General features: G+C 33.8%; 1 protein-coding gene across 1 annotated transcript in view; it reads left to right on the top strand.

Moving 5' to 3' along the window:
* The window catches only part of CCT8 (chaperonin containing TCP1 subunit 8), a 120,166-nt gene extending 106,292 nt beyond the window's left edge, over positions 1-13,874 (top strand). Inside the window, exons 14-17 of the mRNA XM_090379859.1 lie at positions 302-394; positions 5,624-5,695; positions 8,946-9,065; positions 13,618-13,874. Of these exons, the coding sequence (XP_090235985.1) occupies positions 302-394; positions 5,624-5,695; positions 8,946-9,065; positions 13,618-13,692 (360 nt within the window). The 3' untranslated portion in view covers positions 13,693-13,874. The remainder of the gene's footprint in view (positions 1-301; positions 395-5,623; positions 5,696-8,945; positions 9,066-13,617) is intronic.
* Positions 13,875-17,633: the final 3,759 nt, after the last annotated feature.

The raw sequence follows: 17,633 nt of genomic DNA, 5'->3' as shown, positions 1-17,633 counted from the left end.
CAAAAAAAAAACAATATGTTGTTATTGGGTTCACATTACAATATTTTCACAATACAGTGGTGTCTCTAGAATGGATTAATATCGTAAAGCTGGGTACACTGTATTGTATAGCTAGGCGCGTGGTTTGAAATGCAGTATTTATGAATGTTTAACATTCATTTTTTGCAATTAATGTTCATATTTTCAATTTTGTTGATACTTTGGGGAAAAAAACTCGTAAAGCGGGAACGGACTTTATTTAACTTTTTTTGTATCTTCCCAAATAAAATCAAGATTAAACAGAAGTTTTTATTTACTTTAGGCACTACCTGGTTTGGAGCAGTATTCTGTTAAAAAATTTGCTGAAGCTTTAGAAGCAATGCCACGGGCCTTAGCTGACAATTCAGGCATTAAGGTAAGCTTATATTGGAAACATCTGAACCATTGAAAAGTATTTTTTTTTAAATTGTTTAATAGTAGTTTAAAACTGTTTATAGAACTGTTTTATGCAATGTAGATTAGATGTCTATTGAACTTACTGATAAATAATGCAATCAACTTCACTTTTACTGACAAACTTATTTTAACTCTATCCTACCCATTCTTATATTCTGTACATGATTAGAAATGGCGCCTCCATAGCCAGGTAGGCAGGAGCGGCAGTGAGTAGCACACACTTCTTGATTAGTCCGGGGTTCGAGCCCGTGACCACCAAATATCCTGAGGTCATTCTAAAGGTCATAAAGGTCAGGGAATGACCACCGCATATCCTCGGAGCAATATGGCCTTTGTTGCTAATGCTCCTAAAAAAAAAAAAAGAAAAAGAAAGAAAGAAACATGATTGGAAATGTTCTTTTTCCCTTAAAGCTGTATTCATTATGACAGTACTAATATTTATACAATTTTATACCAAAACAAAAAAAAATAAATAAACATAAACAAAAAAAAAATTTTTATTATAATTTTGTTCACCAGTGGAGAAGATTAATGTTACTTATTTTTGGTGGATACCACCACCCATACGGCACCATTTCAAGGCTTGTTGGCCTCTCATTGGTGGGTGGGTAGGCATCCTAGTGATACAATGAGTATTTTTGCAAGTTTATTGGTTTTGCCAAGATTGCTTTGTTGTTACAGTAATCAAAATTTTTTTCATTGTTATAAAATTTTTACAATAGAAATATATATATATATAAAAATTTATTGGTTCTACTTAGGGTGTTAAATGTAGTAGACCTAAAACTTAGTGTTGCACTGTTTCTATATTATCTATTCCATTTTGTAGGAAATTGAAATATTGTTTTTATTTGTTTATTTATTATACATTTATTTCAAGAATTACTTCCCCCCCCCCCCTTTTGAATATAACTATGTATTCAGTTGATATAAACATGAAGTTTCTTTTCATTTTAATTAGCCCAGTTAGTGAAGAATTTATTTGCCGGGTTGGGAGGTAGAATCTGCACTTTCACCTGACATGGCTTAGCACTGCAAAGACTAAAAGTGAAAACAGAAGCTATTATGATTGATACAAAATATTTGTATTAAGCCTTTCAAGAGATTTCTGGACTATGACCCAGGGTGTTTTTTTTTTTTTTTTTTAACCCCAGAGGAATTTAGAAGTTTGTAAAAATTGAAAAGCATATACATAAATACTTTTAAATATAAAGTATTTATAGCCAAAACTGTAGGGGCAGGATTATTGTCAAAAATAAAATCAAAATTTTGCTAAAATGAAAAAAAAGGGGGGGGGGATTAGAAAATAAACTTTACATGTGTTTTTCCTTGCAGTAACATCTGTATTTATATGTATTATTTAATTCAGGTTCATCAACTTCTGGATCCAAATTCCAGTATATTTTTTAAATTTTGGCTTAGGTAAGCCCACTTCATCTTAAATATTGTTGAGAGTATACTCTCAAATGCTGATTTTTTAAACTATTTTAAATATAAAAAAAGAACCTTCAGAATATCCATATATATATACATACAAAAGGTTTAATGATGGCATCTGTGACAGGACCTGGTTGATTGTTTGGGAAGTGGCAAATTAATAATTTACAATTCATTCGTAGTTGGTGAAAAACAGGGTAACATGGTTGCTAATGCACCATCCCCCTGTAATACTGAATATGAAGTTTAGCCATGATCTACCTTTTGTTCTTAATAGGGAATAGTTTCTCAAGTGGTTAGCTTTCACTATGACAGTCAACAAATTTCAAGATCAACATTTAATCATAGATCAGAAAAGCCAATCTTTTGGCATAGTCAACTGTTCTTTGTCTCATGTAGAACTATGATCTGCATCAAAATTCAAATTACAAGTGCCAAAGATCTGGCACAGACTAATATGGTGCACAATATTCTGTACAAAGAAGTTTTTAGCAATATAACTACAGGGTAAGAAATGGGCTAGTATACATTTTTTTCTTTTTCAATTTATCTGTTGTTATTTGATTGGTTTGACCCATACTAAATATAAAATTTGCTCTAAATCATTCGTAAAAATTCAAAATACATTTATTATACTGACTGTTTTGTAGCGCCAAGTGTTGGCAAGCAGGGTAAACAGGGAGTAACACCTGCAATAAAATTTATTATTGTAATGCTAAAATAATCAGAATGTTTAATAATATACTGTATTGTTACATATCATATGTAAAGAAAATGATAATTATTATTTTTAAATAAAGAAGTGCACCTGTTTCAACAAAAGATTGTTTCATTTGGGTTGTGGTAATATTGACTGTTCACATTTTTTTTTTTTAATCCATCAGTCATGGATTTCAAAAAATACTAGTGTAAGTTTTGTATTATTATTAGTTCTGCCACTAATAAGACAAAAGTATGAAAGTTCAAATTTTCTTTTTGTGTTGTTCTTAAGTGAAGTAAATTATATATAAGAAAAATATAGAAAAGTTATAACGTTAAGAAACTGTGCTTATATCAGATAAATAGCTTTTTCTCAATTTCGATTGACAGTGATATCAAAAAATGACTATACGCTATATCAAAAGAGGCTGAGGATAAAATTAGGACCCAGTGTTTTTGTCCTACAGTTTATATCATTAAAATTGAATAAGTGGACATACTACAATTCTAGGGAAAAATTAAGTATTTTCTGTGTGTATATATATATATATATATATATATACACACACACATACACACACACACACACACACACAGGGTGATTCACTACCAGTGCGACAAACTTGCAGGAGGTGTAGGGGGCACAAAGACGAATCGGAATCACAGCATTGCAGGGTCCGAAATGCCTTCGTCATGCGGTAGAGGACGTTGAACGGGAGGTCGCGTGAACAGCGATCCCACTGGAAGTCTGCATTTGCGAACCGTTTCTGTTGAAGAAACCAAGTAACAAAAGTCCTCCGGAGTGGATAATCCGCAGGCTCCAATGATTGGATGCATTGCAGATGGTATGAACTCATTTGGTTTGTTGACAGTATCCTCCATACAGTGGATTGGGAAATACCCAATCGTTGGCCTATCAATCGAGTACTCGTACTCGGATTGCCTTCTGAAAGACGTAGGACATTCTCCTCATTGTCTGGCGTCCTCGTCGTTCGCTCTCGATTCATGGTACCTCTTGTGAAACAACCAGTCTCACGTAACCTTCTGTGCACACATGTGAAAATCGTATGATGAGGAGCACGCCTGTGCGGGAAATGTTCTTGGTACAAGCGCAGAGCGGCGCGCCTGTTACAGTCCGCAGCTCCATACGCGAGGTGCATGTCAGCCAGTTCAACGTTTGAATACTCATCCATCCTACTGCCTTGGGAACCGGTTCGCAAATGCTGACTTCCAGTGGGATCGCTGTTCACGCGACCTCCCGTTCAACGTCTTCTACCGCATGATGAAGGCATTTTGGACCCTGCAATGCTATGTGATTCCGATTCGTCTTTGTGCCCCCTACACCTCCTGCAAGTTTGTCGCACTGGTAGTGACTCACCCTGTATATATATATACACACACATACCAGTTTTTCCTATTTCTGTTGTTTAAAAATTGTATTTCTACCTACTGAGAGCATAAATTCTCTTCTCCCATTATTTTCAGTATTTGCTGAAAATAATGGGAGAAGAGGATTTTTCATGGTTTTACCAGTTGGAAGTTACACTGATCCGTAACTCCTGCATTCAGCAAGGGATATTGGTACTTCCATTCTTAGATATGAGTTACACAATCAGATTTTCAACTGTATGAGAGATGGTGTTTTGAAATGTAAATCAGTGATAAGAATTATAGATCTACTCTGTGTAATTTGCTGTATTTCATATATTTTTGGCTCATATAGTCATAGTATATATTTTTATAATGTATATTCACTGTCAGAAAAAATTGCCCCACGCTAAAAGAATTATTGAAATTTCTTTAAAATTTGCATGTAAGCACAATCATGGCGATATATGCAAATGACTATAAGTTAGAATGAAAATTAAACAGGATATAGAGCCATTAGACAGTCAGTGAACATGCTGCTATTAGTTGCAAAAGAAGACAATAGTGATAAGTCAGTTTGTCAGAAAGGCTTTAACGAAGGTGAAATTCCTGAGGCCGTCTTTATGAACAGCACACATCCAATTGAATGAGTTTGAATGGAGTTGCATACTCAAGCCATGAGGCTGGAGTTTCCACTTGGAAAATTGCTGTTCACATTGGACAAGATCCAAGTACAGTTAGTTGATGATGACACTAGTGGATAGCAGAAACACAGCTGTTGTCCAAGGTCTAGAGTGCCAGAGTGAAAGGATCAGATAATTTGCCAGCAAACTACCTCTCGTGTTGGAACATCAAGCATCAAGGAGCATTATTAATAGACGAATGGTAGAGCCAACTTGTTCATGTTGTGCTTTGTGCCATCAGTGGTGCAGATAAAACTAGCTGAAATGAAAAATGTAGATAATGTTTAGTGACAAGACAAGGTTATGTACCTTCTTTATAAGAATATTTCACTATTGGTTTTTTCTCAAGATAATTTCACGGACCAGTGTTACACTGAAACCACTTAGACTTATCCTTTTGCCATTTTTCAGCCAGGACAGTGTTCAGCCCTATACCAGTAATGTTGTCAGACAACATTACTGTTATATGGCTGACTGAACACAATATCAATAATGTTGATGTCAGACAATTTCTCTGTAATGTGAACTCCCTGGTCTTCTGATTTGTCTCCTGTCTGAGACGTGTGATGGGCTGACAGCTTACAGCCATGCCTGAACACACCTAAACCATAGCAGCATTAATCCATACATGGAGGAATATATCTATTGGCAAAGATGATAGATATCAAGCACCTTTTTGACTCAGTGCCAAGATGAAATAACAGCTTGCATTTCAATACTGGAAGAGGGTAATGCTTTGTACTGATGTATACTGATTTTTTGTATTAAATAAAGATATTTTATACTGATGTTTTGATCATTTTTGGACTTGGCATTTGGTATACAAATAAGCAAGGGTAAAGTCATTTCTTGCCTTTACCCTTGTTTATTTGTATACCAAAGTTCAGCAATGATAAAGTGAGATAATTTTAATGACACTGGGTATATAATTATTATTTCAGTAATGACTGTTGGAATATGAAATAATTGTTGTTTAATGGTATTTAAATGTTTACCTGTAGACAACAGAAGTAATTTCAAAGTTGTATGGTGCTCATCAAGAAGGAAACAAAAACATTGGAGTTGATATTGAGGTAAATAATTGTATTAATTTTATTCTTTGTGAAAACATTTAGGATACAAAATTTTATAATGTAATGAAACCTGTGAAATCTAATGTTAGTATTTGTGTTAGTGTATTCCACTCTCACTCCATAAAAAAAATAACTTAATTTGAAGTGCAGCAAAAAATTGTATTTAATTTAGATGTTTACAAAAATATGTAGTGAATGAATGATTATCTACTGAGATTAACTTGCATGTTGAAAATATTTATGCAGATCAAATCTACTGGTCTCATGTCAGTTATCAAGTTTCAAAATTCAAAAGGTAATAGACAATGCATAAGCATTTCAAATTAGATCTATTTTGAGGTTACAAATACTTAAAAAAAATTGAACATGTTCACATTAAGACTTTAAATCTTGGCAATGATGTGAGGAATTTTTATGAACCTTTTTCACATAGCTGGATTAATTGGTTTCAAGTTGCTTCCCTTCCTCTCTTTTCTTGTAAACCCTGGTTTCTTTGGACCAAAGAATATATTGTTTCTCAGTCTTAGCTGCATTAGCACTTAACAAAAACAGGAGGCACTGCACAGGAAAGAGTGGCATAGTAATTTTCTACAATGAAGTTTCAGAGGGATCACATTGAGATAAACTAATCTAAGGTAAAAGATAATTCACTTTGATTAGCTCAGTTCCTGATGGATCTTGCAGCATCAGTATTAGATTATGGCAAATTTTTCTACTCTGATTTTAGGTCATCTACTTCTTTTCAGTATTCATCTCTATTTCTATATTTTTGCTTAAGTTGATGGAAAAATTGAATTCATGTTATTGAAGGGAAGTATGTATTTATGATAAATGTTAGATTTTGGAGTTTTCTTCTGTGAATGGTTGATGTGGAATTGCAGTCCCTTCTGTTCTGTGCAATGATGTTAACATCTGGGGAAGCCAGAAAATATGTGTAAAAATTATGATGTTCAGGATTGAGAAAAGTACCACCTTGGAGATCATAAAGGGGGCTTTCATGACTTTGTTGTTGACAAATAACTACCACAGATTATTGATTAAAAGAAATATTTCAAGTGCTGTTAGAACAAAAACCACATGTATTAAAGAGTTTTTTTTACTAGCATAGTCTTTTAACCAAAGAATTTAAAAATGAACTGAGAGAGAGAGAGAGAGAGAGTCTTTCTTGCAACATATACGGCATGCAGGCCATGGGTTAACAATTCCAAGAGACCAAAGTGAAAATAAACAAACATATTAAAAAAAAAAAAAAAAAAAGCATAAAATGGCTTAGTCCAACTGTTGTTGTTGCATGGAAAGCACTTGCTTTCTATATCTTTTAACACATGCAAATTTGTGAAGATCAGAATCAAGTTTGTAGACCTGGGAGAGTATCTGAAAAGGGAGGAAACGATCTGTCAGGAAAAGTCTCGTATCTTGAGACCCAGTCTTAGATTAGTCTGCAGTGTAGAGGGGGGGATTCTCCAACAGCATGTATCCCATATGGATGGCTCAGAGATAAGTCCCAATGGGGGACCCCCATGGCAGATTGGATTTCTAATGGCCCATTTCAGAAGCCAATATGCAATGAGAGGCTTTTTTATCATTTGGGTGGCCGAAGCCCAGACATCCGATGCGTACGGTAACGGTGGGTAGATAATCATTCCGATGTATTTCTTAAAAATTTCAGGATCTTTGATGTGCAACATTTTGTTTTGTTGTCCAAAGAAGACTCAATACCCATGAGGTGAGTTTATCCAGATGAGTATTAAAACGGAGTTTAGGGCCGAACATTACACCTAAGTCAGAATGCTAAATTACAACAGGGATTTGGGTGTTTCCAAAAGTAGGAGCAATCACAGGATTGGTCTTCAGAGAGAACATCATCATCATGGTCTTCCCGGGGTTGATCGTCAGGCCAAAGTGCTGTAGAAAGGATACAATTTCCATAAGACCATTATTAATGTGGTTAGCGATCATGATGAGGTTGGGACTAGGCCCAACTGAGGTAAGAATCAGGGCAATAATTGCTGTGAATAACAATCCACGACAATAACAATGCTATGTTGTATCCAATTTGAGTTGCTATTTCAACTGTTAGTTGATGAGATTTAATATGCTGTCATCTGAAATGTCTTGTATATATAAATAATTCTGTGCATGAGTTTTGGCTTAATCCCATCAGTTAAAAAATATAATAATAAAATTAAATATGTTACTCTTAAATTAAAATTTCTGCCACACACTTTTAAAATGCATGTATAATATCATAAGAAGTGTAAAAAAGGCTTTAGCAGTTGAAAATGGACTGCATTAATGATCAGATGCCAAAATTAGTGGATCTGTAATATAGAAAATATTTTTAATTTTAATGAATTAACTGTAAATTTTAACTGCCGGTGATGAATTTAGAGGTCCACATGACTGTATAGTTTCAGCACTTATGCAAGTGCTGTTGTAGATTGGAGGAATTTCTCAAAGCATCTTTAATCAGGACTCAGTAAATCACTCTCAGGCAGAGGAAGTAGGCCCTCCCGAGTGGGTTATTCTGTAATTGTTCATGTGACATGCAATTGGCCTCTGAACGCACTTGAACAATATACATAGCACAGACATAAAAGACAATGGAAAATAAATGCATCATCTGTATAACTGCACTTGAGATTGTGTCAAAATAAAAGAAAAACAAATATGTGCTTTTACTTTTTTGGGACTGGCTCTTGTTAACTCTTGCAATAATGTTAACACTCCCTGCCTTTGTCACCATTCTCCAGAGCAGTGTTTCTCAACCAGTGCTCTATTGAGTACTCATCACTTCACTTCAGTTCCGTCGTAATTTAATAAATAAATTTTTACATAATTTATTTTGTTATTTAGTTCATTTTCTGAATCATTTATATACACTAAAATTTTACAGAAATATTTGTTATAGTGCTCTGCCTAAATTGGGGAATACTTTGATGCCCGCATAGTCTACTAAAGGTTAGTGATGAGCATAATTGAGAGATTATATGATTACAGCAAACAATATGATTATTTCATTAATATTCATATCATTTAAGAAAAGGTTCAGACACACGGCTCCAAGTAATATGTTGTTTGTTTGTTTTTTTTACAAAAATATAAAAAATACTGGATTTGAAAATTATACAATTTTAAAATTCTGTATTTATCACAGAACATGTTTCATAAAATGATTTGTATACATTAATTTGTAAATGTTATACAAGTGCAAACATAACATATTGTTCTTTATTTCTTTTATTTTCAGGGAGATAGCCCAGTAATAAAGAATGTAGTAGATGCAGGCATTTTAGACTTATACCTCACCAAGTATTGGGCTATTAAGTATGCCACAAATGCTGCATGCACAATACTTAAAGTAGATCAAGTAAGTTGAAACTGAGTTGATATACAGCTATATCTGCATTTAGTTTTAAAAAAAATTTTGTAATTCTTGTTTTGAAAGTTTACAATATTCGTTAATTTTTGTTAGTGCGGTGATAAGTAGCCTTCTTTGAACTTAGCCTAGACGTTAAACAGTGCACATTCAAATGTATTGAGTTGCAAATGAGGAAATACACATCATGGGCTAAAAGAAGCTGTTTTGGTGGTCACATTTCATATCACTAAATTTGGTATTTCAGTACAAAAAGTTTCTTACATTCCCCCCCATGTTAATTAGACATAATTAAGAAAAGTTTTTATCACCTCTTAATCTTGTAATAGTTTGTGGTGTTCCATTCCTAAATATGGCTTATAGAGTGCAATATTTGTTTCCTATGACTCCTCTGTTGGAGAATATTTCAGCAAAGATTTTACACCATTTATCATCATATAACTCACCAGGCTAGAAGTATAAAGAACAGAGTAGCGAGTTGAATGCTTAATGCCTACAATAATGTGAAGTTTTGAAAGAGCAAAATTTTTACAAAAATGGTTCTGAACATCAGCAAATTTCCACTTGCTACAAATAGCTTATGCCAATGGAAACTGCAAACACAGTTTACTCTGTAGTATTTCAAAAAAAGTGTAGTACAACACGGTGCTGCTAAACTAACACAAGTGAAGCTTTATCATTAGATGCAAGTTAAATTTTGCATTCATGTGGATGGAGTTACTGATAGTTCAGTTTGTTCGAGATATTTGACATCTCACTACATTAAACTTTCAGAGTGGATAATGTGTATCTGCATTATCCACTCTGCTACAGGCCAAGAATGAGTTCCAACATTGTACAGCTTTGAGGGTTATTCAAAAACTTGAAAGCAGTTTCAAAAAAAAAAAAAAAAAAAAAAAAACCTTGGATATGATATTTCAGAGTATCCAAATTTTATGTTGTTTTAATTGTAAATTAATTGCTGTAACCTTTGTACATTGATTTAATGGAATGAGGCATCACGATGCATTGTAGAGGCAAATTCACTATGTGTTATCTCTTCCTTTATATGTCCCCAAAAGATTTTTTTTCAAGATGAGTGAACTGTGAAATTAGTCCTGATGTAAACCTGCAATTGGAAAAATGGTTCAAAGGTAGAAGGGTAAAGTAGACTCTCGATTTTCCGGGATAGATGGTAAAAAAGAATTCCCGGTTAATCCCAGACATACGTAACAGATACATTCCAGGACTTCTTACGTAAGTCGAGTTTTACGTAACCACAGAATGCCTAACAAAATATATCCTTGATATATCAAAATTACAAAAACCACATGATATCAGTAGAATGAAGAAAAATAGTTATGTATCTTTGATTAGTTCAATTAAAAAATTTATCCAGGGACAGAGGTGAAGTAGCCAGAGTGGCACATAAAAAAAGAAAACGCGTATGTTATTGTACTGTAAAAACTGATATGTATTTCGTAGCCCTGGTTATTATAGTTGACTTCATTGGTGTCGATCTCTTCACCGCTTCTCGTATTCTGTCTTTCTCCTTTATTATCATCTTCACCGTTGCCACTGTCAAATCTGAATTTCGCACGATACTTGTTGATGTTTGGTCATTTTCATACATCCTTATTATTTTAATTTTCTGATCCAACTCGATCGTTTTCCTTTTCTTGGTAGATTTACTAGTACCGCTGTCACATCCTCTTGGTCGACACCATGATAACAATCAAAATTAAATTTTCTGAAAAGAACTTCACAGAGCGAAAACTCACTTATAACCCCATGCGAGCTCACATTTTACTAAAGCACATTTCTGGAGGTCATTACCATAAAATAAAAAACAATTTCAGTTTCCAATTGGGTTTTTCTGTTAATGCAATCTATTATAAATGGATAGTAAACTCGATCTTATTGCATTTGCGATAATACCGATAGCTGGAATTCTGTGGGTTTTTACGTTATGGTGAAATGTGTCCCCCAGCTGAATCTTCAGTCATATAAAAAAAATATAAATAACAACATAAGTTGGGGACTGTGTCGAAAAATGTTTAGCAACGTATGTAAAACGTATGGCAATAGATAAAAAAACTAAAAAACTTACTATGCACTACTCGCATGTCCAATACGATGCTTCCCTTTATTTTTTTACGATGTCAATTTTAAATTGAATAGCTTCCCTTTATTTTTTAGAATGTCTCATATGGTTTGGTCACCAACATTATAATGGTTCATTGGAGATTTAACAGATGCATCATTTTCAAACTTTCGAATAATTTCAAGTTTGACAACTCTTGCGTTTGCCCATAATTTTTGCAATTTCTAAACAAAAAAAAAGTTACTATAAAAAAAAAATTCTTACCTAAATAACGAAACAAAATTTATCTTTTTGTGGTGCAATGAAACAAAGCAATCGACGTGGCACACTAAAACAAACAAACATTTGGCCTCTTATCTTTTTTTTTTTTGGAGTGGCGATTGTGAAGACGAGGGTTGCAAGAGAATAGAGACACACTTATCTCCCAATGACGACTTATAACGCCGCTTCTTGTTCCTTATTTACAAACTAAATAAGTTTGCAACTGGCAAAATATCTGTTTATACCTATTCTAGTTATTACTTGAATTTCAAGGCACCTCCGTAGCCAGGAGCAGCAGTGTGTAGCACACGCTTCTTGATTAGACCGGGGTTCAAGCCCAGTCTAATACAGAATACCACCAAATACAGAGGATGCGGAAAGGTCAGGGAATGACTACCACAGATCCCCGGAGCAATATGGCCTTAGTTGCTAATGCTCCTAAAAACCACCAAATAACAATAACTTGAATTTTATGATTTCTGGGTTTTTTTTTTTTTTTTTTTTTCCATTTGGAGTCTTGAAGTATCCCGGTTAATCCGATCCCAGTAAATCAAGAGTCTGCTGTACCTCCAAGAAAACATTCTATTTTTTTTTTTTTTTTTTTTTATGTCTGCAAAAAAGGGAGCTTAGTAATTCATTGCCCAAATTCAGGATATTTAGCATGGGGCTGAAATCCCAGCTGAAGCACTTATACTTTTTGCAGTTCCCATTGCATTAAATACTGCGTTGTAGATTAAACACTTTTATTTAAAAAGTTTGTTACATTAATGTATGCATACTGGTTTTGAGAATACCCAGTTTTTCAAATCCCTCTATTGATTTTTGTAAAAAGGTTGGCAACGATACTTATGCAGAGACTAATTAAATAAAATTTATTTTTGGTACAGGAATTCTAATTGTCAAAGAGCCAGCAAGGATATCGTATATTACTGTATTTGCCCAGATATAAATCACAATTTTCCCCAAAATTTATGCTTTTAAAAGCAAGGCGTAATTTATAAGTGGGAAGAGGGAAAGAACCGTTAAGATTATTTAGATCTGTCTAATAAGCTAATAAGCTTCATCTTATTAGCTAATGCTTTGATTAATCAAATCAATGCAGACTTGGACTGTTAAGAACCTGTTTACCTAGAAATTCAAATTACCATGTCTTAAGTAATTCATATCATTATATTTTGAGAGATTTGAATTTTAACATTTCCACTCCATACCTGCGAACATGGCATTCATAGGTTCTCACCCCCAAACTACTAAATATTTTTCAAGCATTCTGTATGTAGTATGAGTATTCCACATTTAAGTGTCAACACTGAAGCGAAAGTGGAAATTAATGCAGCACGTGTGCAATTTTATGTCAAAAATGATGTAAATATATATTTTGATTTAAAGGGTGTGACATATTCACTAGTGGAAACTAAATATAGCATCTCTGTATATTTAACAAATACCATCACACTTGTACAACACAGAATTGCCCATTACCAAAACTTTTTTTTAATGAAAATGATGTATTGGGAATACTATTCAACCAATAATGCTGTGTAGTTGGAGCTTGTTTAGTAGAAAGCAGCTGTCCCTGTAGCTTACTGGTACATAGTTCCAGGTGGGTGGTTGGAAGAGAAGTTGGCTGCTAATATTAACTGGTTTCTGTTTGAAGGAGTTGCCTATGTTATAGCTTGCAATTAATTACCAAATATTCACTGCATGTAAAACATAACATGCTTACACCACTTACCAGTCAGTACTTTTGTGCTAAGTATTGAAAACCTAACAGTGCTATAAACAAATTACTGTAGTGGCATCCATATAGTATATACAATGTATACAGAAGGCCAAATAAAATATGATTTTTGCAATTTTAAGAATTGTAACATCTTATGTAATACTGGTAATTTTTCTTGCTGTACGTAGCATGTGTAACCTCAATGAAATCAGTTTGCTGAACTGCAAGAGTATTTTAGCAAATAAGATTTCCTTTTAATACTAAAAATAATAGTTCAGCAAGATTTAAAAGTGTCTTCATTAATAACCTTCTGCAGTCAATTAATTTACAAACAAACATTTAGAATGTGTGTCTTGAAATGTTATCGAAAACATTGGCCAGTTATTTGCCATTATTGGATAAAGAATTTGGTAGCTTTAAATTGAGTTATGAATGTTATGTAATAGTTCTTGATGACCTTTTCTTTCTTTTCACAGATCATCATGTCCAAACCTGCAGGTGGTCCTGCACCTAAGTCAAATGCTGCTGCTGCTTGGGAAGATGCAGATTAATGATTTGTAGGCCTCTTTTTTTTTTATAAGTTGTGCATTTTTTAAAGCAATTTGTGTCAAACTGTAATGCTTTTGTGTGAAGTTTATTTTGTACTACATCTGAGGAATGAGGAATCTTTGTCCAAAATGCATCTAATTTATGTGACATTGTTCACAACCACTTATCTCCTGCCTTGAAATACCTAGCAAAAAAATATAAAATAAAGTCTCATCTCATAGATTTTTGTTTATATATATATAGAAAACTGGGCTTAGCATACTAGATATATTAATCAAAACTACATGGTATAATTTACTTGAGAAATGTTGCTTCCAACCCAAGATTTTTTTTCAGGATTTAAAATGTAATGCAGTAAAATTAAGTTATACTATAGTAAAATTTACAAATTGTAGAAACAAATTATCTGATTCTATGCCAGTAATGCTGGCAAAAGAAAACTCCTTATAGCATAGCAAGAAATGGCATTTAATCCTTTGCTGTCTGCTGCAACATTGTACATACCCTCCGCTGTTGTAGTGTCTCCTGGTATTCTGTGTTGCCAATTACATTTGTTTTCCTACCATGCTGCATAATTATTGAAATACCATCTAGTTATATTTCATATAAATGATGTGAAAAACTAGAGTGTTTATATTCAACTGTTACCAGTAGGCAGCAGTTGTTTTCATTTTAGAAATCAGGTGTGGCATTAACGTCTCAAATCTTTCTGATCATGAAATCGAGAATTTGAATGAACTAAAATAATTTAACATGGAGCATGAATTAAAAAAGGAATTACAATTCTATTCTTCAAGAATGTACTTAGCAGGAAGAGATTTCTGCAGATATTTGGATGTCAAATCTCTTCTCACCAACAAAATAGGAAACAAAAGGAATTGAAATTAATGGATCTTAAAAATTATTTGTGATGAGCTGAAAGAAAAGTGTTGTGAATATTCTGTTCTAGGAAGAATTATTGCATTAGACAAAACTACTGTTGGTTTCAAGGGTATTCATTCGAATGTTATTTATAACCCTCTCGAAAGTCAACAAAGTGGACCTATATGTATTTAATTGAGCTGGCTAGAAATGAGTTACAAGTAATCTTTTATGCCGTATTTTGGAGAGCCTATTGTTGACTTGTTAAGACCAGACTTGACAGTCTGGTGTTAACAAGATCAGAGTTAACAAGTTGAAGCTAATCTTTGAAGTGAAAGTAATTTCACCTCAAAGATTAGCTTCAACTCTTCTAACCTGCTTCAATATTTAAGATACTGTGAAACAGGTTTTTGAATGTGTGAGGAACTGTTAGAGGTCTCAATTGCAAAGTCTTGGTGGCAGATCCATCTCAAAAGAAGAACCTTCACAAGCAGTTTTGCAAGAAGTCATGGGAGGTGTACATTTTTTCTAGAAAAAGGACTGTTGAGTTCAGATGCAGAAGACAGACTGAATGTCCATTCTCACTTTGTGAATCCATAGGACTACAGTGACAGAAAAGGAACAATTTGGTATTGCGAGACACTGTTTTGCAGGATTTTGAAGGTTTAGAAATACCACACACTACAGTGGTATTAAATAATTAACATTAAAAACATTTGAGAAGTTTATAAAATGCAGTTTTATATATTAGCTATGCAAATATATATTAGCTATCCATGAATGTGTGCTCCCCCCCACTATGTTTCATCATAGGTGGGCAACAAAAGCATTATTTGAGTGGTAAATGAGCATAAGTTCGAAGTTACGAAATGTATTTCCTGATTTTGAGTGAAGGCACTATGTTAAAAATATCATTAATCACATACAGATGGTCACTTAGTAGTGATCAAAGGGATAACAATACATCTCAATGGGGTCATCTTTCTTTGGCCCTCACAAAGTCAAAGTGGCTTCAGGATCTGAATACAGTATTCCAACTCCTTTCTCACAACTGACACATTGGAGCATAAATCACTTTCGTGTGTAATCGTTCATATGTGGTCTGTAAATCACTTCTAGTACTTTGTGGCAGTCTGAGTAGAATGCATAGAAAACATGATTACCATTAACCCCCCCCAAAAAAAAACTCGGGGTTTTTTTTATCCAAGCAAAAAGGCACATTGACATGAGAATACACATAATTTATGGAAATGTGCACGTGAGCAGATGAGTTAGTTCTTCTAGAGTGGCCCCTAACATGTCCCCCCCCCCCCAAATACATTCAATAAGATATTCCCGCTGGGTTTCTGTAACTTTAATAGCTTTATCCCGAATAAATCTGAAAGGCCGGTTTTATTTATTTATTTTTTTTTTTTTTAAATAATGAGTGCAGTAAGCATGGGTTATAGTGATCATGTTTGCAAATTGAATTTTGATTCTATAAGCAAAAGATCGAGTTTACTACCTGTTTATAACAGATTGTACAAACAAAAAGCCCAGTAAACCGAAAACTGCAAATTGTTTTTATTTTTTTATGGTTGTGACCTTCAGAAATGCGCTTTAGAAAAATATCAGACTACTGGATTTTCTTGGAAACCATGAGTGAATTTCAGATTAGTTTAGCACCAGATTCGGTAAGAATAATATTGCCCTGAAACTGTGCGATTTATTATTTTTCTCAATTTTTTACAGTAAAATGTGAACGAAAAGAAACGCATAGTTTTAACATTGCAACGTAAATTATTAATAGATTTAGAAAGGGTGAAATTTTAGGAAATCTCTCCAAAGGGTTTAATGTGGGGACTTCAACAATTTACAACATAGAGAAAAATTCCAGTGTTATAACAGAATTTGTGTCGATTATGAATAGTGAAGGAGGATCTAGCAGTGGGGGGAGAATGTCGAAACCTGAAAATGCCGCTTTGAACAGTGCACTTTATTTGTGGTCTCTTCAGAAGTGAAACTTAGGTAAACTAGTGTCTGGCCTAATGTTGTGGAAAAAAGCATTGGATTTTAATCGAAAATTAAGAAGGTAATGAAGATTTTAAGGAAAGCACAGATTGGCTGTAAAACTTGAAACTGAGACACAGTATACGTGAACTAGATATTTCAAGACAAACTTTTTGCAGACAAATCGGCAGCAATGTCCTTTGAAAAGCAAGTTTGCTTCAGTTATAGCAGCAAATTACGAGAAAGAAAATGTTTATAATGTTGATGAGTCGGGCTTATTATGGAAAGCATTACCAAGAAAAACCCTAGCCACTAAAAGAGAAATGCCTGTACCAGGTTTTAAGATGAGAAAAGAGCGACTTACAATTGCTATGTGTGCAAATGCTACTGGGATGCACAGATTATCCGTGCTTGTTATCGGTAAGTTGCAAAAATAGAGCACATTTAAAAAATTTTCTAATTTTCCTGTTTTGTATAAAAATGCCTGGACGGATGTTTGTTTTTTTTGAGATTGGTTTAAATTTTTTTTAATTTAATTTAATCGTAAGGTAAGATTAAATTTATTTAATCTTATCCTACATTCGATTATCCAGAAAAGGTCTGACATCAATTATTCCAGATAACCAACACTCTTCTGTAGTATGGTTCATTGATTTAATTGCAATGTCTGAATGTCACAGATGCTGCCTTTAAATCCATGTTTCCATTGGTTCACACCTGGGTGGTTACCTCCAGTATATTTGGCATTTAGTATTTTCTTGACCTTGCACAAGGAGGAAATAAGTCCCCTCAAGCAGGTGTCTTTTTGTGTCACAGAACAACCAGAATGCCAAAATTCGGTGTGAAATTTATTAGGATTCAACAATTCATTTTATGTCCACAGTCTAATACAGAAATTTCTTTCCCTCACTCCATAATTGTTTAAATGCATTTTAAAATTCATGATTTATATATGTAAAAGCAGAGTACTTTAAACATTAGAAACAAATACTGTGAGTTATAAAGATATTAACTTAACATCTTAACCAGATACAGGCCACCTAAAAGTTTTTCTAAGAGAACATACCAGGAGCAAGAATGACTACGCGATATA

This window comes from Mastigoproctus giganteus, chromosome 8, assembly GCF_048544385.1.
Source record: "Mastigoproctus giganteus isolate SK-2022 chromosome 8, ASM4854438v1, whole genome shotgun sequence".
NCBI lineage: Eukaryota > Metazoa > Arthropoda > Arachnida > Uropygi > Thelyphonidae > Mastigoproctus > Mastigoproctus giganteus.
This window is presented reverse-complemented; position numbering and strand designations above follow the sequence as displayed.